Raw genomic sequence first — 26,283 nt, 5'->3', positions numbered from 1 at the left:
TCTACTGTGGTCGGCACCATGTTGTTTTGTCACATGACTCCGTGCATCGAAAGTTTAACCCTTTATTGACAGGCCAGATGCTCCTGAACTGAGATCAGTTGGTTTAAGTGAATTGAAATTATGCTTTGCGTATTGCAAATTACAACGTCCACGCATATGTACGTGGGATCGCACAAGGTTAAAATGGCAAATAAACCCTGTGAAGACTAGCCTATAATTTCACCTTTTGTGTTCCACTGAAGAAATAAGTCAAAAAGGTTTGATGCGACATAAGTGTAGGTAAATTTTTTGGTGAACTATTCCTTTAATTACATTTAGGATAAATAATGGCAACTCACTCAGCCACAGAGTGGTACAGTTTAGCAATGCCCTGATGTGTCCAGTCCTTCCCAAACTGAGGTAAAATCTGTCCAAACACATCTGATCTGTAAGCACATAAACAACTAAGAATGGCATGTACTTGCATGCACAAGCACACACACACACAAAAAAATATAAAAACAACAAACAGAAAAATCCTCCAGCGCATATTCGTTCTACTGGAAAAGAAGTCCAAGTCTCGTTCAACTGCGTTCCTAAATATAGCTTCTGACATTCTTTTTATTCTTAGAATTAATAGACTTGAAGGAGAAAGATTTTTCTCAGTTGGGCAAAACTCGGTGTCGTCGACTAATGAGGAACCTCTCCCCACTTTAGTATTTTATCTCATTCACAGTCTGAGTGGCATTATGAGACAGCAAGATTTAAATTGGCTCATTATGGTGACATCCTCCTCCTAGTCCAACCTTGGTCTAGGCGCACCTTACAGTCAGCCGCTCTGCTTCACAGCCTAAGAGAGATGTGTCAAGCAAGCGGTCAGAGAAATAATAAGCGGCAGTCAATCTGCCTGTTTGATGTTGGCCACCCACCAGCCACCGAGGGCATGAATTTGGAGGCGGAGAGCATTCATTTGCATAGACGCATTGATATTACAGCCAGCTTTGCAGTAATTAAAAACCAAAGACAACAGACCGGCATCACACGTTAGAGCTGTGAACTCCATCCAACTCCCAGCGAAACTCTGGAAGACATCGTCCATTAAATTGTGCATTGATTGTGCATGGTCTTTATTGTTCTAAGCCTTAGTGGAGAGGGCTGCAATGTGGGATCATTATTAGTGGTTCATTATTTGCCTACATACTCTTGAGTGCTTGTTTTGATGAGGCAGGCTCAGCCTTGATCTATAAAGCTCTTTTGGTGTTGACAGCAAAACCTGGCAGTGAGTACTTATGCAGTAACTATGGTGTTTATGCACACCTCAGCCTTTTCCCCCATTCATGACTGCTACAAAAAAAAAAACTATTCATGTCAACAGTATTTATGAAGTGAGACAGGCCCCGATCAATTCTGGCCATATTTCTGAGATCATCCGATAAAGATCTTTTGTTATGTGATGTGAAGAGTAAGGGAAGGCTTTCTTGGAAGAACCACAATATTTTCTTGTTCCCAGACTTTGCGAATTTGACAAGAGAGAAACGTGATCGATTCAAGGAATGCAAGAAACTATTACATCAACAGAAGATCATTTTTGCACTTATGTTCCTGGCCAAATTGAGAATAGATGCTGCAAAGTATAAACCCAACCTTAACACAGCAATTGTTTTTAATTTCTTTAAAAGTTGTGACTAAACTTGTGTGTCTTTGAAATACATACTTGGTGATAGTTCCATCAATGTCTGAGATGATGACTTTGTCATCCCAGTTCCATAGGTAGATGGTTCCTTCACAGCGACATGTGCCCTGGTACTGTGTTGTAATGCTGAATGTCACATCATTGGGTCCTTCCTTCAATTTCAGACTAGCCTGTGGGTAAATATAATTTGTATCTTTCATTATCCACTGATTAATGGACCTTTTGAACAGCACACAAAATTTATCTTAGCTATCTGTAATATATCAGCACTTGAAACAAAAGGGTCCTGAATTGGTGGATGGAGGAGGATTCAAAACATCCTCTGAAGCAGCCAACAGTGGGAGCTGTAGAGCATATAATCCTACAGCAACCCTTTAAGATTGAGTCACTGACTTTTATATAATTTCCTGGAATAATCTCCAGTGACAGCTTGTAAAAGCGGATTTTTACAAAGCAGATTCCACTATGGGTAACAGACAGAGATCTGCATTTTCAGTCAAAACCAGAGTCACTAAGCAAGTGTTGCCAAGTCATAGGCTTTTACGAATACATTGTGTGGTTTAGCAAGTGGGTACCCATAAGCTTTTTTTTTTCTAATTACCAACATCAAGATTTCAATTTATAATGTATATAAATGTAAAAAGGAAATAGTATTTGTATAGGCACTGTAACTGACTAGTAATAATTTCACCATTTTAATCACCTTTTTGTGTTCACTAGGGTCATACAAATTGCATGCATAATTATTTAAATAGAAGTGGCAAAATGTTTTATAGATTGAGTATAGCATGTCACATTACAGGAATTATCAACTTTCCAAACATTTTAACCCGGCCTCTACCCATAATTAACTAAATATGTCTTCAAATAAAAATGTTAAAAAGACTCACAATCTGGTCAGAAGACAGGCGAAGAGATTTACGGTAAGAGTGAGTAATGGTGTGGCTGTGGGGCTCAGACTGGACCTTCCGCTCCATTGATGATGCAGCAGCACTCAACTCCTTCCCCTCCTCATCACTGGACGTATCCCTGGTGTCCACACTGTGCTCAGAGCAAACAGGGAATCAGTGAACTAAATTTGCAACCATATCCAAATTCAGACTACAAGAACCCCTCAGAGATTGAGACAAAAAATAAACTAGGCTGGATTGTCCTGATTCACATCTTCTGCAATGAGGAGGAAAACTGAAGTCAGCAATCAAAAAAAGGAGAAAGGGTCAAACTGATACTTTAATCTTTTACAAAACAAAATTCAACCAAGCCAACTAACATAGCTGGTTTTATGTTACCATCTATAACCTTTGGTTACATTTTCTCAGTTTCATTTAAGGATAACAACCAGTTATTATATCTGCAGATACTGCACTAAGACTACACTCTGGGTTCTAGGCAGCAAATGATGCAGTTGCAGTATCTGCCTGTCATTCAAAGGATCTGACTCACTTGCGGGCATGGCTTTCCATTGACAAAGAGGAACCGCCTTCCTCCATTTGGGATTGCTTTATGTCCAGCTTTCCAGTGCTTTCTGACTGTATAGAAAAAAATAAGACAAAAAAAAGATCAGTACGTTGCTACACATCTAAAAATGGGGTCCATAAATTAATCAAGTAACTTATGATATATTAGTGTAAAACATTATATTTGCTTTTGTTTGAAGAGCTGCCATAAAACCATACTCTCCTACATTTTGTGATTTACTACATGACCTCTGTCAATGGCTCAACTTTACATGCTGGTAGGGCTGCTGGACATACTTGAGATGATGAACTGCCTGGCCAATTTCTACCTGTGCTACACAGAGGCTGTAAAATTCCACACTGCAGTGTGGTGCTAATTGCAGCAGCTCCAGATGAGGACAGCGAATGAGCTTGATGTATGATGTCTGAATGAATGAAAAAGCTCTAGTGCAGGGGTCTGCAACCTATGGCATGCAAGAGGGGTAATCATTGAAACGTGAGCGAAAAAAAATTTACCTCGCACCTGCATGCCAATCTAACTCTTTTACTTTTACATTTATACGTTTAGCAGACACTTGATATAATCCTTCCTCAAGATCATGCAGCTTGTTTTTATGAGCAGAATTGGAAGCTAAACACTATTAAAAGGGGTCTTTTTGTTATCTTCCCTTAAGTCCAATGATAATGTTAGTAATTAAATAAGTTGATTTTTAAACTGTTCAGAGAACAGTTTCTTTTAGAGTCCATTCATCCTAAAAGGCTGTCATTTAAACCAGTAACTGATTAGGCAGCTCCCTACGTTTTCGGATGCAGCTAAATTTAGTGTAAAACAGCCCTAACAAAAGAGTAACCAATCCCAGCGTCCTCCATTGGTGTTGTTGCTATTGAATTGTGTGTTCCAACCAAGTCAGAAGAAAAATGTTCAATACTCGATGCAGTCACTAAAGTGGTAACTATCTGAATATGAATGCAACAGAGGTAGTATCATCGAGTGTCCCGTTCCTCATACGAGTTCTTATCTTTAAGTTACTGAAGGAAAAGTACAGGACTGTAGGTGGGAAAGGGCCTATAGATGGTGACTTTCAAAACTGTGGAAGTCGTGGAGAGCCAATTTAAAAAGAACTAGGAAATAAATTGAGTCAAGTGGTACCATGCAAGCTCTGTGCACTTTTAATACTCGGTGTCATAAACCGGTGAGACTATACACCCCGATTCTTAACTGTCCTAGGAAGACAATATGTCAAAGAATTTAAAATCCTCTGGCTCTGGAGACACTTACGCACTCAAGCTGAAGCCCCAGAGCAGCAGGCCGAAAACCAGGGAGTCAATTTTGCCAGTGAGTTGAAGGAAAATCGGCGACAATTGATGAACGTGTCGGCAATGCTGACGAAGGTCTTTGCGGACTTGGAGGAGCTTGCTGTAATACGTCAATCGATCACTGCCATTGAGACAAAATTCACCGAGATCGTTACAAGAGTGGCAGATGTTGAGAAATGGATAGATTATAAAAGAGTCATCGGAGAGGGAATTTGCTGCTAAACAGATAGCGACCAAGGCGGACATAACAGGCCATAAGCTGGAAATCAAGCGAGCCGATCCACTGAGTGAGACAGGTCACGATCAATTCTGGCCAAATTTCTGAGATCATCCGATAAAGATCTTTTGTTACATGAGGTGAAGAGTAAGGGAAGGCTTTCTTGGAAGAACCACAATATTTTCTTATTCCCAGACTTTGCGAATTCGACAAGAGAGAAACGTGATCGATTCAAGGAATGCAAGAAACTATCAAATCAACAGAAGATTGCTTTTGAACTGATGTTCCTGGCCAAATTGAGAATAGATGCCAAGGATGGCTGCAAAGTATTTACATGTCCCCAACAAGCATTGTCCTTCATAAAGTCAATGGAGTAAGTCATTGTGTGATACTCACTTTGCAGCTGAGTGAGCCTGTCTCACTAAACATTCACTTGACTGTCCGAGTAAACTGGGCACCTCTTGTTTTTTTTGGTGCTGGTTCCACCTAGCATCGGGAGTTTGTTTTGTGTAGTAACACTCCTTTGGGACAGTGTTGTGGATGAATCTGCATGCTCTGTGTACTTATGCCTCATATTGGCTGGAGTTTTTTTGTGGAGTATTTTTTGCAGGACATTGGAGGGATTAGGTCATTTGTTGCACTCATGTAACAGCCGGCTCACTGAACATTAATTTGACCACCTGAGGAAACTGAAAGGCTTTGAGTGTGTGTTTTCTTGTTTCGCTAGCGGCTGTAGCTTATTTTTTTGGAGGAACACACCTTCGGGACAGTTATGTGGATGAATCTACATGTTCTTTGCGTTTATCCTGCCTATTGGCTGGAGATTGTTTATAGATTTTCTTCTGTTATGTAATTCTGTCTCACAAAATTTGCATAGAAACACCGGCCTTGAGCAATCCGATGGCAAATATGTCACGAGGGCTTTCGTAGACGTACATGGACTGTTTGAGTTTTGAGGGATGGGCGGCGTTTGGCGCTGACATGTGCAGGGTTAATCCACACCGTTTTCCTTTTTCTTTTGGTTCTAGGGGAAGTTCTGGGTTTGACTGTTGCTAAAGTTGGAATGTGGTCTTTATCATTTTGTTTTTGACACACAATTCATTTTTTCTAATATGTCAAAAGTGGAGTGTCTCTTGTTTCTTTAGTGCTGGCTCAAGTAAGAGCAGGGGAGTCAGTACATAGATAAGTAAATATCTTTAATTCAAAAGTCTAAAACAGAGTAAAGATAAATTAGGGTCATATTGTTTTAGCAGAAATTCAGGGGTAAAGGTTGATTTTGGCTAATATTTACACACCTAACGCTGATGATCAGGGCTTTTTTTTTATAGATCTTGAAGGGATGTTGCAAGGCGCTGGCAACTCTCATGATATAATATTGGGAGGAGACTTTAATCTTTTGATGGACTTAGTGCTGGATCATAGTGAAGCTGTCTGTAAGCACCCTAGAGCAACATTGATGCTTCACAGAATGTGCAAATATCCTTGTCTTACATATATTTGGAGACTTTTGAACCCATCTGGTAGGGACTATACATTCTTTTCATCAGTCCATAAGATTTATTCTAGAATAGATTTTGTTTTGTTTTTCCAAGTCCCTCATTTCATGTGTTGTTGACTGTTCAATTGGAAACATCTTAGTCTGAGAACACGCTCTGGTGAGTTTAGAGATGTTGCCACATACAGAAAAAAATAAATCATAGTTGGCACTTTAAGATTAAGATTCAACTTTATTTTCATTGTGCAGAGTACAGGTACAGACCCAATGAAAAGCTGGGGACAGAGCGCAGGGTCAGCCATGAAACGGTGCCCCTGGAGCAGATAGGGTCGAGGGACTTGCTCAAGGGCCCATTAGTGGTATCTTGGCAGTGCTGGGGCTTGAACCACTGACCTTTCAGTCAGTAACCCAGAGCCTTAACCGCTGAGCCACCACTGGCTATCCCTTTTGCGTGGCTTGGGAGGCACTTAAGGAAGGTCTTCATACAGTATGTCTCATTCATCCAAAAATCCAAAGCACGAGAACTCTGAGATAGAAAGGAATATTAAAAATGCTGAGGTAGAGCTGAAGCACCGAATGTCATCTGATGACCTCAGAGAATCGACCCGAGTGAAATACAGATATAATACTATTTTGTCTGATTCTTAAGAAGGACAAAGATCCAAGCGAGTGTGAGTTACCATCCAATATCCCTGATCCAGCTAGACATTAAAATATTGTCAAAAATGTTGGCTAACCGATTATTATTTACCGTTTATTGGATGGATTAGGCAATTTTATAGACACCCGGTAGCGGCGGTACAAACAAATGTATTCATTTCAGATTACTTTACTCTGGATAGGGGCACCCAGCAGGGTTGCCCTCTTTCCCCCATTACTGTTCTGTCTTGCCCTGGAAGCATCAGCAGCCACGATAAGAGAGGAGGATGATTTTCCAGGGCTGATGGCGGGAGGCGTGGCGCATAACCTTCTGCTTTACACAGATGATATTTTATTATTTGTCTCAGATCGATGTCTTGCCTCCAAAGAATTATTAATTCCTTTTCCAAGTTCTTGGGATACAGAGTTAATTGGTCTAAAACCTTTGGCTCTGACAGCCTACTGCCCAATGAAGGCTTTTCAGTGGCCCAAACAGGGCATTAAGTATTTGCAGAATTTTATTCCCAGCAAATGTGTGATTTAGTGTGAGTTCATTTTTGTTCCTTTAATAAAAATGTTTGAGCGATGTGGGCTGGTGGGCTTTATTACATTTATCTATGATTGGTAAGGTTAAATGTTATTATTAATGTTATTAGTATTCCAAAATTCAACTACCTGCTACAGTCTCTCCCTATAGATGTCCCCATCTCTTATTTCAAGCAATTTGATAGCAAAGTCCTTCATATGGTATGGTAAACGTCAAAGATTACATTTCAGTAAGCTGCATAGGCCAATTGACAAAGGTGGGCTAGGCCTACCAAAGATTTGTTATTATTATTATTATTATTATTATTATTATTATTATTATTATGTTAGGTCTCAGACATTTGGCTCATTGGTCGCTTCCACATAAGCGAGCCCCTCCCTGGTTTTGCATTGAACAGGAAGTTCTTATCCCTATTTCTCCATTACAAAGCCTTATCAAACTGACCTGAGAAGTTAAACCCAGTTCTCGCATTTGCAATCAGTATGGACAAGTGTCCAGAGCGTTTAATTCAGACATTTATTTAAATGTTGCCTCGAGCACATGGCTGAAACCAAAATTATGCATTAATACGTCCCCTTCGTGCAGGTCAGGATTGTGAGGGGGGTTAATACACTCGGTGACCTATACAAGAGCGGAGTGTTAAGATCCTTTGAAAATATGGTTCAACATTTTGGGATTACTAGATGTCAGTTCTTTAGGTATTTACAGTTGCACCACCTGCTCTGTACTATTTTTGGGAATAGCAAATGGGGCAGATATCTGGCATTTCTGGATGTGTGATTATTATTATTAAATATATATATATATATATATATTTTTGGTGCAGGTCTAATATCATGTATGACCACTGGGGGCCAGGGTGGGGGTTAATTATTGATTCTGTGTATATATAAGTTTTGTTTTTCTGTGTTCAATGTGTGAATACATTTTGTTTAATATCAGAAAAAAAAAGTGTGAATAAATAAGCTAATTTATAAATTGATAAATAAAAGACATTTAAATTTAAAACATTTATAAAAAAAAAAATATTAACAAAACAAAATTTGCATTAATACATGTATTCATGTTTAAAATGCAATTAAATGTAACAATAAAATAGCATAAGTAATTTTTAAAAGCACCTTCTAAAATGTTTTTCATCATCCATTTGCTAATGGCTTTTCTTTTTCACTTTGGCTTTTCTTTCTCCATTTGACAGAGTTTAAAATTGCCACTGAACTGCTGACATGTGGGAGCAATCAATTAACTTTCAACTCCATTTTAAGACTCACTCCCTTTCCCACATCTCACTCAAAGTAGAGTAAGATGGACTGTAATGGATGGCTATTGATAGAGGTATGAGCAGTTTATGTGGTCTACTAAGCCCACACAAAAGAAAAGGACACATAGCATATCTGAAATTAATGGTCACTTGTCACCACTGCTGTTAAATGCTGGGTGCTGCCCTCCAAGCATGCACAGTGGCACAGTACGTGGCCAGGAAGGGATCCGGTAACTGCAATCTCATCAACAGAATGACCTGACCATTCCCACGTACTGAAAACACACAACGTGGTAATCATTCACTCCACCGGCACTCGAGGTACAGAGCTGCTGGAGAAAGTCGATGGACCTCCAAGTTACAGCAGCTGCCAGATTCTAAACCTAGCTGATGCAAATTCCTCTCTGCACAGCCATTATAAGAAAAATTAAAAATGGCACTCAATGTCAAAAACATTGCCAACCCTTCCTCTAGAGAGAAGAATTTGAGGCAACATCTTTTTTTTTCCTCTTCACAACAAAAGATGCCCTCGTCTTTTTGTTCAGACAGTTATGTAAAGGTTGATGCTTGTGTAACAGAAGTCTAAAAGACAAATGATGGAATGCAGTGGGATTAAAAGACCAATAACTGCATAAAAGGTCTTTACTAAACTCTAGTAATGAAAACTCTTAGTGAGTAAAACCTTTGCAAAGACAATCCTCTCAGTTTAAACAGTGTTCTTTAAATCAACACAAAATGATAATCTTGTAGTACCGGTTTTATAGTGCTGTCCGCCCTCTTTCTCCAGAACCACCAGCGGCCTGATTTCTTTGGCATCCTCTCTTTCACCCAAGCTTCCTCTGTAGCCTTAACAGATAATTGACAAATGGCTATTTGACCTAACCACTTAACAGCACAATAACTGCAAAATTTTAAATAGCATTCCAAGTAATAAACTATCCTATTAAGAAAAGCAAATACCTTGGGTAAATTCTTCTGAAATGCCTGCAAACTTAAGATTAAAGGGGCAGCCAATGTCCAATTGTAATACCTAAAATAACAAGGAAAACAGGCAATTTACAAGCTCAAGTATTTTGTCTACAAGTTATACTAGTTTGAAAATCAAACCCACCTGTTTCCTATTTTCACAACCAAATTTGGATTGTCTATGATTGCTGGATTCTCTGCAAATTCATGATACGTGATGATATGCTCCATAAATTTTTCTATAAGCAAACAGAAAATGACAGTTTCATTCAACTCATTGAATCTAATATTGGCACTCAGATGAAAATTGGTATGGTTGTGCTGATTGTATAATTTTCTCCCTTGGGTTAAATGCTTATGATTATATTATTCTCATTTGTAAATCACATCAGATAAAGGGTGTCTGCAAAATGAATAAGCATAATGGAATTGACGAAATTAACCACATCCTAACAAGTGCTTCTTGCCACACCTAAAGACCTGGTCTGTGGCCTCCACACCTTAAAAAAAAAAAAAAAAACACACATACCTTTGGAAATCTCTCCATTTTCTCCGAGTCCTCCACACAGGGAAAGAGTGACATCAGGTAGATCACTGGCAGAGTCAGACAGGCACTCAGTGCCACTGTCAGCCGCAGCACTGCCCACAGACTGTGGGGACTGAGAGCCTGAGTGCATCCCAGTGTCCATCCAGTGCTTGGAGCTGGGGTCTGAATCACTGCAAACACAAATGACACAATAGGAAAGCATGGGAGAATGTCCCAACATAAATGTAAAAACGTTATCAGAAACACTGGGTAAACTTGTAATGAACTGCTCTCCAACTGGCATAATCTGATCTGAAAGCAATGCAGATCAAATGTGCAATTCTTTTTATACCTTTTAGGAAAATAGCGAGCAGCAACATCAGGCTCAAGCACATTCAGGTCATCCAAGTAGATGTCTTCAGGACCCTGGTGCTGACTCCTTTTTGGGACGCCTAAAAAAACCAAAATTTTAAGGTCAGTATTTCAATATAAAGCTATTGACTAGTATAAAAATACAACATAAGTCTAGAACCATATATTCAAATAGCCAGTATAATAAAATTGTAGATTCTGGACAGCAAATTTAATTGTGGGGAAAGCTGCTTATTTCCATGGTAACAGCAACTCTGATTGGTTAATGACATTCGCTTTAAGGTGACAAGGCAGATATTACTTTTTACATGCGTACAGGGGCTTCTGTGGATGATATTGGACAATATCCATCAAGCCATTGCTTTCAGTAATAAAAGAAGGGGTTTAACAACATGTATTTCAAGTTATATCATCCACAATGAGTGAATTTGGTTAATCTTGCTAGATTAAGTATGCTACTGTCATATTTTAACAAGGGATGGGCTTGAGTACTCGGGTACTCGAATGTGGCAGCGATGATCTATCACGAAAACGACGATCGATGGCCATCAAGAAAGATGTGACTTTTCACTTGATTCTAAATCCAGTGACAATTACCTGACAACTAAACACAAACGTGTCAAAGAGGGAGCTTATTTTTAGGGGTCCAAGCACCGAAGGTACAGGAACCCTATTGTATTTGTTCTGATTTTCTAATTTTTCTTATTATTTTTAGGGGTTGTAGGGGTCTATTGTAATTGTAAGGATTTTTATTTTTATTATTAAATATTATGAAATTAGTCCCCCAGAGTATTACAGCGTATAAATTTTTGGCCCGATCAGCCTAAAGGTGGAGCTATAGTGATCATGTTTAAATTTTGGGCCATAACTCTTACATCTTACATCATTGGATTCCATGGCTCGTCTTGAGTCAACCGATTTCATTTCAGTCATGAAAAGTTTTGCGGCAATATGAAAAAATTACTTTTTTGAACTCTTAGGCCGTATGTCCGTGTCGCACGAAAATGTATGTGTGTATACTATGATCCCTCCTGACAAAAATGTATCAAAGGACTTTTGATTTGTCAAAGCGTTGTGAAGATAGAAGCCAACAAATTGGTCAGGCATCATCCATTTTGTACGTATTGACCAAATGTTATAAAATGTGACACACATGGACATTGAGGATCCACGCAAAAGACGCTGCAACAAAAAAAAAAAAAAGCTCATAACTCTGCAACCATATGATCAATGAAATTTGTATGCATCTTGTAGTGGCCAAAGGCTAACATATCCTACAATATCAGTCAGACAAATTAAAAAACATGGCCGCCTACAGCCAATAACATCAAATCTGAACGGCCAAACATGACGAAACTTGAGATATTTGTAGACAATGTCAGAATGAGGCAGTGTACTCCAAGTGTCATGAAAAATCTGCCACAAATTGACACTACAACAAGGACATTTAAGTTTTTGCGAATAAATCCACAACGGAGTTGAATAATCTCAATTATTTTTACCCACAATTCCTTGCATAAAGACCTACAAAATGTATATCTTCATTTTATTGCATTTTATAAAATGCTTCCACTATTAAAAATTTCGAAAAAAGCAACTTTTTCAAACTCCACCTAGGCTGTATATCCGACTCTCACAAAAATTGGTGTGTCTACTATGAACCCTCCTGACAGTTAAAGGAATTTTGATTAGAAGCATTGATAAGCTATAAGCCAACGAATTTGTCAGGCGTTGTATATCTAAAAAACGAAAAAGGCCAAATTTTACGAAACGTGATACACATACAACAGCACATTGAGTATACATGCATAATAGCGAAAACATTTGCCTAAAATATTTGCTAAACATTCTCTAACTAAAAAAATGCTCATAACTCCGCAACTATATTATCAATGAATTTGAAAATTGGTTTGCTTCTTTTAAGGGCCAAATGCTAACATTCTACAATATGATACAAAAACATAGCAGTCAATCAAATTTCAGCAAAATGGCTGTATAAATGGTGTGTAAATTATTGTATATTATCCAAATGTTACCTGCTATTGTGAACTACATCTAGGACTCCCTAGATCAATAACCCCTAGATCTAGGGGTTGCATTTATCTTGTGAGTTTGACCAAGTGTATCCAAAAGCCTATAATTCCTAAAATAAATATTACAATTTCTAAAACTTTTTTGGAGATTGGGTGCTTTGTGGCTTTATAACAGTTAAAAAAAATTTGTTTTAAAAAGACCACCATAATTATCCTGTTTCAGGATCGTTCAAGACAGTCAAATACAACACCAGTTTTCAAATTCAGCAACTTACAAAAGTACATATACAAATACATACCTTTTTTGCATACTTTTGAAAGTTCTTAAAAAGTTTGAACCCCGACAATTGCTGCTTGCAGCTATATTTATTATTATTTTTTCCGCCCTAAAAGTGTCTGTGTGTCTGAGACCGCAAGTTGTAGAGATTCCAAACTTGGTTCCAATTCCCCCCACTACTCACGCATACAGACACACATCCGTCAGACACTAGGTGGTGCTATTGCGAATAAAACAAAACATATATTTTGGGCTATAACTCTTGAACTATAAGGGCTAGAAACTCAGTTACCTTCGTTTCCTTGCATAATGCCGAAGAGTGCACTCTGTCAGTATTTCTCCACCACTTTAATTTCCTGCCATTTTGAATTGCTTGAAAAACAAAAATTAAAAACAAAGTCATCCTAGGCCATTTGCCCGATCGGAAACAAACCTGTGTAGAAAGGCTCAGCAGAGTCCCATTATGAAAAATTATAATATGCCAAAATGATCGTAGTGGGTGTGTCCATTTAACTAAAATGGTTATAACTTTTGAATGGATTGAGATAGTCACCAAATTTGGTACACACGTGTCTGGGCTTATTGTGAGGATACACACAAAATATCGCACACCTTTGCCTCTTTGTGGCGCAATAATTAAACTAGAAATGGCTCTAACTATGGAACCGTTGGTCCGATCAAATTTTGCATGCAGTGTCCAAGGTGCCATCAAGATATAGGAGGACAGGCACATATCTTTAAAAACATGGCCACCATCGTCTAATCAGCAGCTTTTATAAAGGGTTAAATAAGGCTGATCGGAAATAAACTTGGTATGCATATTTGTCTCTTCACCCAAGAGGTCTGTGCAAACTTTGACAAATATTGTCCACCGGGAGGCACTATGGCATTTTATGTGCATGTAAATCATTGTTTACAGCACTGTGTTGCACAAAGAAACACGTTATTCATGCCATATTTTGGATCTCCTAATTCCGAACAAATTTACCTTAAAAGGATCATTGGTGTGAAACAAAACTAAGTTATCTCAGACGACTTAAGACGACTTTTTCGAACTAGTCCTAGGCTATTCGCCCAATCGGAACCAAACCAGTGCAGAATGATTCTCTGGATTCCCAAAATAAAAAGTTAAAGGAATTTTGACATTGAGTTATCATCAAACGGTACACCAGGATGATCATAATGGGCATGCCACTTTTCAAAGATTTATATATAACTCGAGAACAGAATCAGATATTGCCAGCAAATGTGGTACACATATGTATGAAGTAATTCAAATGGACACACAAAAAACAATTGTGCATCTCCACCTCTTAATGGTGCTATAAAAGTAAAAAACAAATGTATCAACCATTGTTTTATATAATTTACATAATTCTTTTTTTTTTTTACAATGACAATTAATTTAAAAAAAAAAAAAATCACATATCTCTGCACCAGAATATCAAAGGGACTACAGGTTTCATTCATTTGTATCAGGGTAAAAAAAGAGCCTTTTGATTTTGGTAACTGCCAAGCAACCAGATGGGGTTACCCTAGTATCCAAGTAACAAATCATATTTTTCCCCAATTTTCAACTAATTTAGTTTAGGCAGGTCAATTCAGTCAATTTGTATTATTTGTCATCCACTGGATAATTTCTGTCAATTCTGATTATTTTGGTTATTTCTTCACATGTGCTTGGACCCCGATGATTGCCGCTTGTGGCTATATTTAATTTTGAGATTCATTACATTACAATTTTGTTCTCATTCGTAAGACGTTTCATAGCAGCCAAACTGATATACGATGCTGAAATGCTATCATTACAATAATCAAAAGAGTGTAATTAACGTGTTTTGAACACCAGTCTCTGAAAATGTTTGTTAAACATGTTTTATAATCATTTAAAATGTTAGAATTTTGACTCAATAATAGATTTTTGTTTAAAAAGTGAATGTTTGTCACAGACAGTTAGGGCTGAAATAGTCGTTTGATCTAATGTAATATGAGATCTCTAAAAACGCAGCACTGCAGCTCGCACCTGACTTGGGAGAGGAAGAGGAATTACACTGCTCTGAATCTTCATCAGGCTGATGCACACTCTGTCGCATTAACGATTGTCCCTCGAGCGCGCATGCTTACTGCAGCTAGATTATAACATATTGGCTCACGATGATTGAATCATAATATATGTTACTGTGCATTTCTTATCGTGACGAAAATTGGCAATGTTTGTTTTTTGGTGATTTAAAGATGGACTGAAGTGAACAGAAAGGTGAGAGAGGGTAGCCTTCGCCCCATTATACACGGCAAAAAAATATGTTTTTGATTTGTTTTGGCTTGTTTTCCAATATAAATATGTAAAACAACGTATAATTTTTTTTTTTTGGCAACTATACTGCAGAAGAAAACATTTATATCTGAGAATGTTGAATATAATATTAAAAATACAAATATTTTTAAATATCTAAAAACCCTTTAAAAAAGATCTATGCTGCTTCTCAGGTGATGCAAGATATTTATACTTGTTTTTAGAGAATAGATCTTGAATAGAAGTATATTTTGTCTTTACTGCGCTTGCAGAAGTATAACAAAGTAAAAAAAAATACACTTGTATACAAAATACACCATGTATATTTAAAATACATTCTCTTAAATCAAGTCTAAATATATGATATGTTGCTTCTCAATTAAATGTATCTTGTTTTAAGGATGTTTAGGCATTTCTAAAATGGAAAACAAGACAAAAACATATTATAACAATAGGATTTTTTTTCCCCTTTGATTCAGTGAATGTCATTTAGAGGTATTTTTAAAAGATTATTTTTTTTTCATCTTTATTGTTAGAAAGCATGTTTAATACAACCTTTTATGTCAGGACACAAACAGAATAATCGGTTAAGAGCTAATGATTAATCGTTGCAATAATCGCTGAATAATCATTCTAATAATCGTTAGATTAATCGATTATCAAAATAATCGTTAGTTGCAGCCCTACTGACAGTAAGCCTCCCACCCCGCCTGCACGCACACACCTGCATCTCTGAACTGAACTTCAACTTAAAACACATTAAAAAAAAATGGTTATGTCGTCTCCAGTTATTTGAAAATAGACATTCAGACAGTATAAATTTTTTTAAATGGTGACGCTTACTAATAATACTATGGTATTATTGGCAAGCGGATTCCTTGAGTTGGGCAGATCTTCACAGAAAGAAAAATATGAAGCATATTTTAATTATGCATTCTTTTGTACATTTTATTTTATAATGGCCTATAATAATGAATAGACGATACACTGAAACAATAAGACAATGCAGCGGCAGCCATAGACATTTGTCAGGCATGTTATTATATAGTTATGAACATGTAATTGACTCGAGTAATTAGTCAGAGTACTTAAGTAGATACATTTAGTTATACATATTAGTATAACTGACAACTTCGTCAAATGTGATAATGTATTTCCTGACAGTAAACCTTTAACCATACCATCTGTCTAACAGTGGCCAATATTAGTCAATTTCATTGCATTTATGCAGTATATATATATATATATATCTTCCACTTCAATATAAGTCATTTATTTGAATAGTCCAGTTCACTGCCGAATGGAAGAGACTTTATAATGTAGGAACACTCTTCCGTTTATTTGCCGAAAAGCAAAGAGTTAAAAATGACAATTTTCCCCAATAAATAATGATTGAATTGTGTTATTGGATCTGTTGTTTAATTATGAATATTGTAGTGTGAAATTAAAGTTTAACCGAATAAAAATTAATTAAATCCACGAATCTTCAACGTTTATTTTTTTATGTGTAATCTCATACTTTGACTAGGGGGAAATGATAATAATTTAAGAAAATAATCTTTACTGTTTGAGCTTTGTAGTGTTCTCTGTTATGTTTCTGAGCAACAGACAGTCTCTCAAACTTCATTTTATGGTTTTTGTTTGTGCGCTCTTTGAATAGCTTTGAATTTGGGGTTATAAAAGGGGTCCTTGGTTTAAAAACATTTGAGAAACCATGCACTAGCATATAGATTGCTTTAAAGCTAACACACATGGACAAAAAAAAAAAAAAAAAAACTCTAATTTTGATTTCACATCATCTTTAACATACCCACCTTTCTTCTTTGAAGGCGAGTCAGTCTTGGGGCCAACATCCTCCATGTCTTCAATTAGAGCAGCAGAGGAAGCAGTAGGAGCATCAGGAGGGCTGTCTGAAGGAGTGGAGGTCATTACTCCACAAAGTACTGTCTCCAACTCTGACTCTGCGGGAGTTTTGGGGGTGACGGGGGTGCGGGGTTCAGGCTTCACTATGGTACAGCTTGTAGCTCCTAAGGCCGGCCCTCTTTCATCTGTTTCCATAGCCTCTGAGCTCAGGATGACTCTAAAGTGAGTGTTCTCTGAAGGCGTTATGGTTACGGTCTTTGCCAGCTCCATCTTCTCCTTCTTAGAAACCTGGAAATTATCATTTTGAGAGTACAGATGAGCTTGGCTTCAATCATAACCATGGAACAAACTCCAAAAATATGCTAGGAAACAGGCCATGTTTTTGCTTTCTATATTTATGCATTACTAATATCAATGAAATAATCAATGAATGTCAAGTCGATAATTTTTTTTTATAGATAACAATTTTTTGTAGTTAATCCTAACTTTGACACGCACACACAATTTTTTGTAGTTAATCCTAACTTTGGCGCGCGCACACACACACACACACACACACACACACACACACACACACACACACACACACACACACACACACACACACACACACACACACACACACACACACACACACACACACACACACCATTTATTTCCATTTTAGGGAAAGAAAACAAAACAATATGTAACAATACTTTATTTTCCAAACAAAGCCTTCCACTGTATAAAAAGATAGAAATGCCCTAAAATACCATCATTTTAAGTAACATTTCCCAAAATGTCATAAACTGGGATGTTGATTAATTGAACTAGTCCTCCCATATTTTGCATTTTCATTGCAATGGGCATTAAATATCATCCGCCACAATATTAATCTGCCGGTAGACTGTGGCCATTTGCTTGCCTACATCATGAATCATTCATGATTCACGTCAGAGCATCAGAGCAAAGCGCAAAGCAGACAAAAACATCTTATTCTGAGTTTTGGTGATAGTTAAAAATGTGTGCTTCTGAGGTATTTAAAATGCACCTTACATAAAAATCAAGTATTTGTCAGCCGACAAGCTGTTGTGTGTGTGTTAAGTCAGTGAAATGACTCCGGGCAGACACATTACAAAGGCACTTCCAACAAGTGTTTATGCAGTAAATTAGTTTTACAATTACAATTTAAGAACAATTAACATGTTAATAAACTTCTTGTATTTTTACCTATTACTTTAATCACATGCTTTAACACATTCATTTTGACAGCTCTAAATAAATACAACATGAAGCTTGAGAAAGGACAAACACTTCTGAAATGCAATTTACCCTTGTAGATTCCGGAAACTCTCCCCATGTCCACTGCATGTGTGACTCCATTTTGAGCAAACTCTCTGAGGGCCGAACAACCAGTTCAGAGTCACTCTTGGGGGAGAAGGCCTCTGATATGGCATGACTGAACAAAATAAAACAACAAACCCAGATGAACCAATACAGAAAGTGTCAGTGAGAAAAAAAAAAAGTCTTAATGTCAACAAAAAACAGTTTTTTTGTTTTTTTTTGAGTGAAACGGGCTATAATATTATATATCTAAAAAAAAAAAAAAAATTAGGGTGGGATCTTATCTATGGTAGTTGATCGTAACAAGTTCTACAATGGACCCAGACATGACTGCGACTTTGCAGTTGATTGTGTGAAAAACTTTGAGGCCTTTTGACCTGGACATGAGCTGAAAGTCAACAGCATCCTCAAGAGCATTGTGATATATCCCAATGGTAACATTTTTATTTTGTATATATATATATATATATATATATATATATATATATATATATATATATATATATATATATATATATATATATATATATATATATATATATATATATATATATATAAAAATCATATTTGTGTGCTATTATTACCAATTCCTTGCTTGGCTGAGGTGTTGTCAGACAAAAATTTAAGTGACACAAGTTAACATTTTCATGAGTTTACAAAAGAAACTTTTTTTCCTTCCTAACTGAAGAATTGAGCATAAAAATGTATGTAGATCATTTTTTATTTCATGCTGACTTTCAGGTCTTAAAGTTTGTCAGCCGACAAGCTGTTGTGTGTGTGTGTATGTATGTGTGTTGTGAAATGTAAGTCAGTGAAATGACTCCGGGCAGACACATTACAAAGGTGATGATGTCCTCTGATGTGATAATGATTAAACATATACAAGTATTTTAAAGTGTGTGTGAGATTACAATCAAACACAAACCTATCTGAGGGAGACCAGTCTCCATCAGAGAAAGGGTAGCTGTCCAAAGAATGACGAACTGTTGGTAATTTGGGTTCAATGTCTCGAACTGTACTGATCGAAGATGATCTGAAAGAAAGACTTTATTTCAAGCAGTGGAAAAAAAAACCTTTTAAGTCCTGTTTGGAGTGTGAAATATGGATATGTTCATACACAGTTGGTTATAAAGAGACTGACAACATCTATAACCAACGTGACTCCTTTAAATTTCCCAAACTTTAAAAGAGAGTTCAAATGATATTTGCAGTACAGAACAGAACTGCATTCGAAAACATTATTGTTGTTGTGCCACAAAAAAAAAAAAAAAAAAAGGCATTCTTGCTTCGTTCTTATGCAGAGAAATACATTTTGGTTATGGCTGCAGGTATTGTTTGAGCTAGAAAAGAGGATTGACTTAGGTTATTCATATAAACAGACATTATTCCATCTTCTCCTGTCTGCTATTGAATGTACAGGACAATTGGAAAGTTCTACCGGTTAGTAAATACAGTTGTCAATGCCAAACCCTGGCTATGTGAACATGGACAAAATAACATCCTCCACAAACATGACTACATGAAGTCACAAGAGGTGAAAACTAGCAAATGCATAAGAAGTGTTATTTTGATCTATTTATAAAAAATAAAAAAAAACACACACTCGCAAGAACAGTCGGTAAACATCAGATGTCAGTATGTCTGCATTATCTAATCGCAGTGGTTCCAAACCCTGTTCCTGGAGACCCCCCCACACTAAACATTTTGGATATCTCCCTAATCACCCGATTAAACTCATTAGCTAGTTAATGGAGACTCTACGACCTGAACTGGTTGTGTCAGATAAGGGAGGTATACAAAATGTGCAGTGATGGGGAGCATCCAAGAACAATGTTGGGAACCACTGATCTGATTTGATTACTTTGATTGCTGGAAGAGGTATTAGGGAGGCCAAACTGCGGTCAGTTTGGGTCCTAATGCCCCAGTATAGTGGCAGGGACACTGTACTGTAAAAAGGCACAATCCTTCAGATGAGAAATTAAATCGAGGTCCTGACTCTCTGTGGTCATTAAAAATCCCAGGACACTTCTCGAAACGAGTAGGGGTATAACCCTGGTATCTTGGCCAAATTCCCCCATTGGCCCTCATCAATCATGGCCTCTTAATATTCCTCATCAATTAAATGGCTCTATAACTCTACTTTCTCCTCTCCACCAACAGCTGGTGTGTGGTGAGCGTAATGGTGCACTATGGCTGCCGTCGCATCATCCAGGTGGATGCTGCACACAGGTGGTGGTGGAGAGGAGTGCCCTGTTCACTTTGAAAAGTGCTTTGAGTGTAGTGTCAGAAAAGAAATATATAAATGTATATTCATTCATTCATACCTGGTGTTCGAAGCAGCTTCCTCATCTGAACTCAGCTCCATCTCAAAGATGTCATCTGTAGAGCTGACAGCAACTGGAGGGGTCAGTTCCTCTCGCCGTGGGTCCCCTTTATGCTTCTTCCTCCGTCTCTTCTTCTTCTTGCCTGTCCCTGTGCTGGAAATAGGGGGCTCGGGAGGGTCTTCAGGATCCAGTGGATCATCATCCAGGTTCGGACTAGGCCTGTGATCACCTCCAATCCAGAAGAAGTGACTCTCAGTGGGGATGGGTGAAGTGGCCAGGTGGGCTGGGACAATCTCCTTCAAAAAGCAGAAAGATGATAAAACTTGGCAACCCTAAAGACAACCCTATATATACAGTCAGGTCCATAAATACTGGGACATCGACACAACTCTAATCTTTTTGGCTCTATACACCACCACAATGGATTTGAAATGAAACGAACAAGATGTGCTTTAACTGCAGACTTTCAGCTTTAATATAGTTTGTATATGTGCCTCCCACTTTTTAAAGGACAAAAAGTAATGGGACAAATTGGCTGCTCAGCTGTTCCATGGCCAGGTGTGTGTTATTCCCTCATTATCCCATTTACAAGGAGCAGATAAAAGGTCCAGAGTTCATTTCAAGTCTGCTATTTGCATTTGGAATCTGTTGCTGTCAACTCTCAATATGAGATCCAAAGAGCTGTCACTATCAGTGAAGCAAGCCATAATTGGGCTGAAAAATCAAAACAAACCCATCAGAGAGATAGCAAAAACATTAGGTGTGGCCAAATCAACTGTTTGGAACATTTTTCAAATCCATTGTGGGGGAGTATAGAGCCAAAAAGATTAGAATTGTGTCGATGTCCCAATATTTATAGACCTGACTGTGTGTGTGTGTGTGTGTGTGTGTGTGTGTGTGTGTGTGTATATATGTATATATATATATGCATGTATGAAGAAATTCACTCAAGTGAGTGATTGTATTTGCTGCTACATTTCAACAGGGTTCCCACACCTTTTGATCTATGAATTTCCATGACTTTTCCCATCATTCATAAAAGTATGACTTGTAAAGGATTACATTTTTTTTTTTAATCAATTTGAAGAGACTGTATCGTTGTCCATTAGGGCTGGGATTACCAGTTAAAACAGGGCTATTTTTGTTGCAGAATAATGCCCTGCAGTGCACACTTTGGTTCTTGTACATTAGTTTTTTTAAGAGAAGATAATTTAATAAAATATCGAAATTAATGAGACATGTTTTTTTATATTTATTTTGGGTTAATTAATTGTTATATTAATCAAGTAATAACAATAAAAAAATCTTTAGAAAAATCTGTAAATTAGTCATTAGATCAGAAAAATTATTGTTAGATTAATCGATAAATTATTGTTAGGTGCAGCCCTATTGTCCATGCATTTTTAGATTATGAAATATTTTAAAACCGTGCATAGCAAGAGAAATATATCGTATAATGACTAGAAATTTCCATTCTTTTTTCAGGCCTTGAAAATACAATTTTAAAATCATCTGATATTTTCAGTCTTTCTATGAAAAAGGGAACCCTGTTTTTATGTAAAGTTGAGGATACATACATTCTGCTCCTCCGTTTCCTGCACAAAGAAGGCTTCTCCATTATCTCCTAGCTTCATGTGAAGATCCATAGGCTCCCCATTTATCTCTATGTCAATCTGAAAGAGTTGCAGGGGATTATTTTAAAACATGGACTTATTTCAGAAGCCATCAACATATCTAGCTACTTGGGAGACATTTCCTTAAATCAACAACACCCATCAACGTTAATAAATGAAAAACGATTAACTGTTAAAAATAATAACCAGTGAACAGCTTGAAACTCAAAATACAAGATGTATATTTTTCCTTCAAAGCTTTTATACAAAGTCTCATTTTTGACCAACAAAACCGTTTTAAAGCAAACTTGAAAACATCAACGTCGAAGAAAAATGTGTTACTGTAGTGGGATACGTGAAAACATGAAACAGCCACTGAAGTAGGATACGTGCCTGTAGCCTACTTTTTAAATATAATTTAAAGGTTCATGCTCCTGTTTAGCACAGTTAAGTTCGGACCACATTTTCAAAAAAATCTCAGCAAAACATTTTAATAACTTTTGAGACTTATTTCAAGACATTGACAAATTGATTGCTCACAAATATAAAATTGCTAAAATAGGTTAACACTCACACAAAGTATGGATTAGGGTTGCTCTGTTACAAAAATTTGGCTTCAGTATTATACCAGCCCGGGTATCGATACTAAATCTATACTTGTCAACAAATGAATAACCTCATATTTCTGATGAAATTACACAGAAAATGACTTGTAATTATAGTCATGCAAATGCAAATGAAATACTCACACTACTGTAATTTGGTAGCAGAATTAGCAACACTATGATATTGTACCATTTTAATTAGTTTGATAGTGACATTTTGTTAGTGCCGGTATACCGTGCAACCTTATGTTTGACAGATCGATGGCCTCAATCCAAGACTATCAATGTAATCCAAATCTCAAATGAGCCTAGGTCCACCTCTCTACAAATCTTGTTGTGTGAACATATTGAAGGTTTTGCCATTGACTGAAAGTATGTCCTGTCCCTCTATCTGCATCGTGGGGAAGCCATGCAGCCTTGAACACACGCACCCTGGTATCAACTCTCTCAACTGAAGCACTTGAGAGTTTGAAGCACTCAAGTATGTCACGATTTAAGTTTCTGCCACAGGGAGCCCAAATAATTCTGTAGCGCCTGTCACATGGTGTCATGAATAATCATGAGATAGCACCTTGTTATAGGATAAGGCCACTAGGGGTGAAAAAATATATATACTGTATCGTAGGATACAATGCGCTCCATTTGATACATGTATTGTATATACATATATAAATAAGTGTGATAAAAACAAAACAATGCAACACCGAGAGCTTTGAAACAGTCTCCTCCCTGGAGAGGCGGCACAGAGCGTTCACAGGAAAACAGAGCAACTAGTCTACATAGGTGAGCTGAGAGCCCGAAGACTGATGGCAAACGTCAAGTAGATTGAAGCATTACAGCTGGTTGAATTTGCCAAACAACGGTGTCATGTTCCAGTGGTACAGTACATCAAACATGTACTGTACCACAGCGTAAATCTGTGGATTTGCAGGGCAGAAACAGCAACAGCAAGTTGCAATTAACAGCCAGCTCCTCCCAACCTTCATAGAGCATGATTACCTGCACAGCAAATACTTAACTATCAAAAAACAGCTAATTCAAAAAAAGGATAACATAAGAAACCCATGATTACATGAGACTTATTATTCTCTGCTTTTGACATCGAAACGTAAACGGCTACGAGCACAACACTTGTGTGAATTGGATAAGCTGGTAAAACTGCTAAAGTTACACAGTGAAACCAGGAGAAGAGGGCACAAACCACTAAATAATATTGTATTATGTACATATAACAAAGCCAGAGGTCAGGTTCCACTAAATGTATTTTTTCCTCTCAACTAACTATTGAAAGGAATTTTATTCTTCTTCGACGGTCACTTTCATCTTGCTCACTGGTGGCTTTAAGACTTTAAAAAGGCATGATTTTCTTTAAAGCTGCTTTGTAGGGTTGCAACGGTATGAGATTTTCAGGGTACGATAACAGGATCATGGTAAACGGATTACATAATTATTATCAATTACAATGACCCTTAAAGGAGTGAAAACAGAAGGGTTTTTAGGTTGAATTATAAAACGCTTTATTATAATTGGAAAAAAAATTTTTATGGAAGTGTGTGTAAAAAAAAAAAAAAAAAAAAAATCTCCCTTTTGAAAAAAAATACAAAAGAATAAGCTAATAGAATTATAATAATAAACATGATAAAAAAAATTGCATGTAACGATAACATTAGTTTACATGTTAGTATAGCATGTTAAATGAACTACCAAATGAAAAATAACATCAGCTGTGTGAGCTTTTAAAGTAATATCCTATGATTATTAACAATTAACATATACTGTAGGTGCGCCAGAGCACAGCCAGACCGCTCCAGTCTGTCCCTTTAACATATACTGTCAGGACAGATTTTACATTGGAAATCAAGTGGCGACCCACCATAGTAAAATCATAACCTGTATTTAATGTATTCTGGTCGCATTTCCTTTTATGTTGCATAGTTTTGCTCATGGTTTTAAAGTACAAAAACATGAAATCAAGAGACAATTTTGTTCTTGACATCAACAAAAGCAACCGGAAGTTCTTTCCCCCTTTTGAAAAATGTAAGAGCATATTTACTTATGAACCTATTATTATCCCATTTGTTTCCTAATTTTAAACATAATTCAAACAAAACATGCATATTACACCGGAGGAAAGGCTCCTCATTACCAGGGTTATATCAGTGTAGCTAGTCTTAAATAATAGTAATAATTATAAAAAAATTATTGTATTTATGAAAAAAATTAATAATAGCTGAAACACATTTTGAAACTTTATCTACAACTGCCAATGTTGATAAAAAAAATGAGGTCTAATAGATTCTACCTTTAGATTTTCATATGAAACTATACCATTGTCAAAATATAACCGTTACTTTTACTCATGTCAAATCATGAAACAATTTTGTAAAGGTGATATATAGTAAAAAATATATATAATAAAAATAGTTGTTTATATTTCTCTTTTCCTGCTCAGTGCTGTTTGGCATATCAGGGCTGCCTACTGTTTGATCTTCGACTTGACATTCTCCGTAACGCTCCGTAACGTAACTAGAATTGAAATTGGTCACATCAGTTTTGAGGTCTGCACTCTGCAATAATCGAGGGATGAGATGAGAAGCCTTTAGCTGATTGCGAGATTATCATTCAATCTGCATCGGCATCATTAATTAGGCCATCACTTTGGGGGCCGCCAAAATATCTTCAATGGGAGAACCATGGAATTGTTCTCTCCCTGCTGTCCGTGCCCCAGTCCGAATAAACCTGTGACCTACCAGTTGAGAAACACTGCTTTAACTCACACAAACACACTCACTTATGTCAGACCCCCTCGCCTCTCTCTGACATTTTCTCGGCTGCATACGTGTGTGTGGCAAGTTCACGAGTCTGACAGGAAGTCGAGGAGGAAAGGAGATGCAAATGTGCTGTGAGTTTCTCTGTCCGGTGGCTTTTTTTTTTCTCTCAATACAGTAGATAAGCAAATGTACATACTGCTTTGAAACAATGAGCATTTTAAATGCCATTTAAATTAAAATGACTTTAAATGTAGACCAGGGGTGACCAAACCTGCTCCTAGAGAGCTACCTTCCTACAGAGTTTTGCTCAAACACACCTTGCCTGTCATTTTCAAGTAATCCTAAAGACCTTGATAAGCTGGTTCAGGGGTGTTTGATTAGGGCTGGATCTAAACTCTGCAGGAAGGTAGCTCTCCAGGAGCAGTGTTGGTCATCCCTGATGTAGACAAAACAAATTTTTCTCAAGAAAAACATGAAAATGGTGGATTTTTCTCATAACAATCTATTGACACAGTGCTGGAGTTTAAGTTACTTTACTATAGAGCTCTGCATTATGCTGCCAATGTCAGACACCGTTGTATCATTTAAGATTTAAAATACATTTATTTTGAATCAGTTTAAGCAGAAATATTCACTTAAGAAATGAGTACTGGTATTTCCCTCTTAATATATTTTCAGTTTAGTGTATTTTTTTATACATTCAGTTTGT

At 37.1% G+C, this 26,283-nt stretch overlaps 1 protein-coding gene across 1 annotated transcript in view; it reads right to left on the bottom strand.

The window, feature by feature from the left end:
* LOC127648766 (phosphatidate phosphatase LPIN2-like) overlaps positions 1 to 26,283 on the bottom strand; it is a 55,289-nt gene that overhangs the window by 4,966 nt on the left and 24,040 nt on the right. Inside the window, exons 3-16 of the mRNA XM_052133521.1 lie at positions 22,163 to 22,258; positions 20,586 to 20,881; positions 19,187 to 19,294; positions 18,250 to 18,376; positions 16,887 to 17,223; positions 10,450 to 10,549; positions 10,101 to 10,288; positions 9,717 to 9,810; positions 9,566 to 9,635; positions 9,359 to 9,451; positions 3,116 to 3,201; positions 2,563 to 2,713; positions 1,694 to 1,842; positions 339 to 425 (exon numbers count right to left, since the gene is read on the bottom strand). Of these exons, the coding sequence (XP_051989481.1) occupies positions 339 to 425; positions 1,694 to 1,842; positions 2,563 to 2,713; positions 3,116 to 3,201; positions 9,359 to 9,451; positions 9,566 to 9,635; positions 9,717 to 9,810; positions 10,101 to 10,288; positions 10,450 to 10,549; positions 16,887 to 17,223; positions 18,250 to 18,376; positions 19,187 to 19,294; positions 20,586 to 20,881; positions 22,163 to 22,258 (1,982 nt within the window). The remainder of the gene's footprint in view (positions 1 to 338; positions 426 to 1,693; positions 1,843 to 2,562; positions 2,714 to 3,115; positions 3,202 to 9,358; positions 9,452 to 9,565; positions 9,636 to 9,716; positions 9,811 to 10,100; positions 10,289 to 10,449; positions 10,550 to 16,886; positions 17,224 to 18,249; positions 18,377 to 19,186; positions 19,295 to 20,585; positions 20,882 to 22,162; positions 22,259 to 26,283) is intronic.

The sequence above is a fragment of the Xyrauchen texanus genome, chromosome 9 (genome assembly GCF_025860055.1).
Source record: "Xyrauchen texanus isolate HMW12.3.18 chromosome 9, RBS_HiC_50CHRs, whole genome shotgun sequence".
Taxonomy (NCBI): domain Eukaryota; kingdom Metazoa; phylum Chordata; class Actinopteri; order Cypriniformes; family Catostomidae; genus Xyrauchen; species Xyrauchen texanus.
The sequence above is the reverse complement of the archived record's forward strand: the minus strand, read 5'-3'. Positions and strand labels throughout refer to the sequence as shown.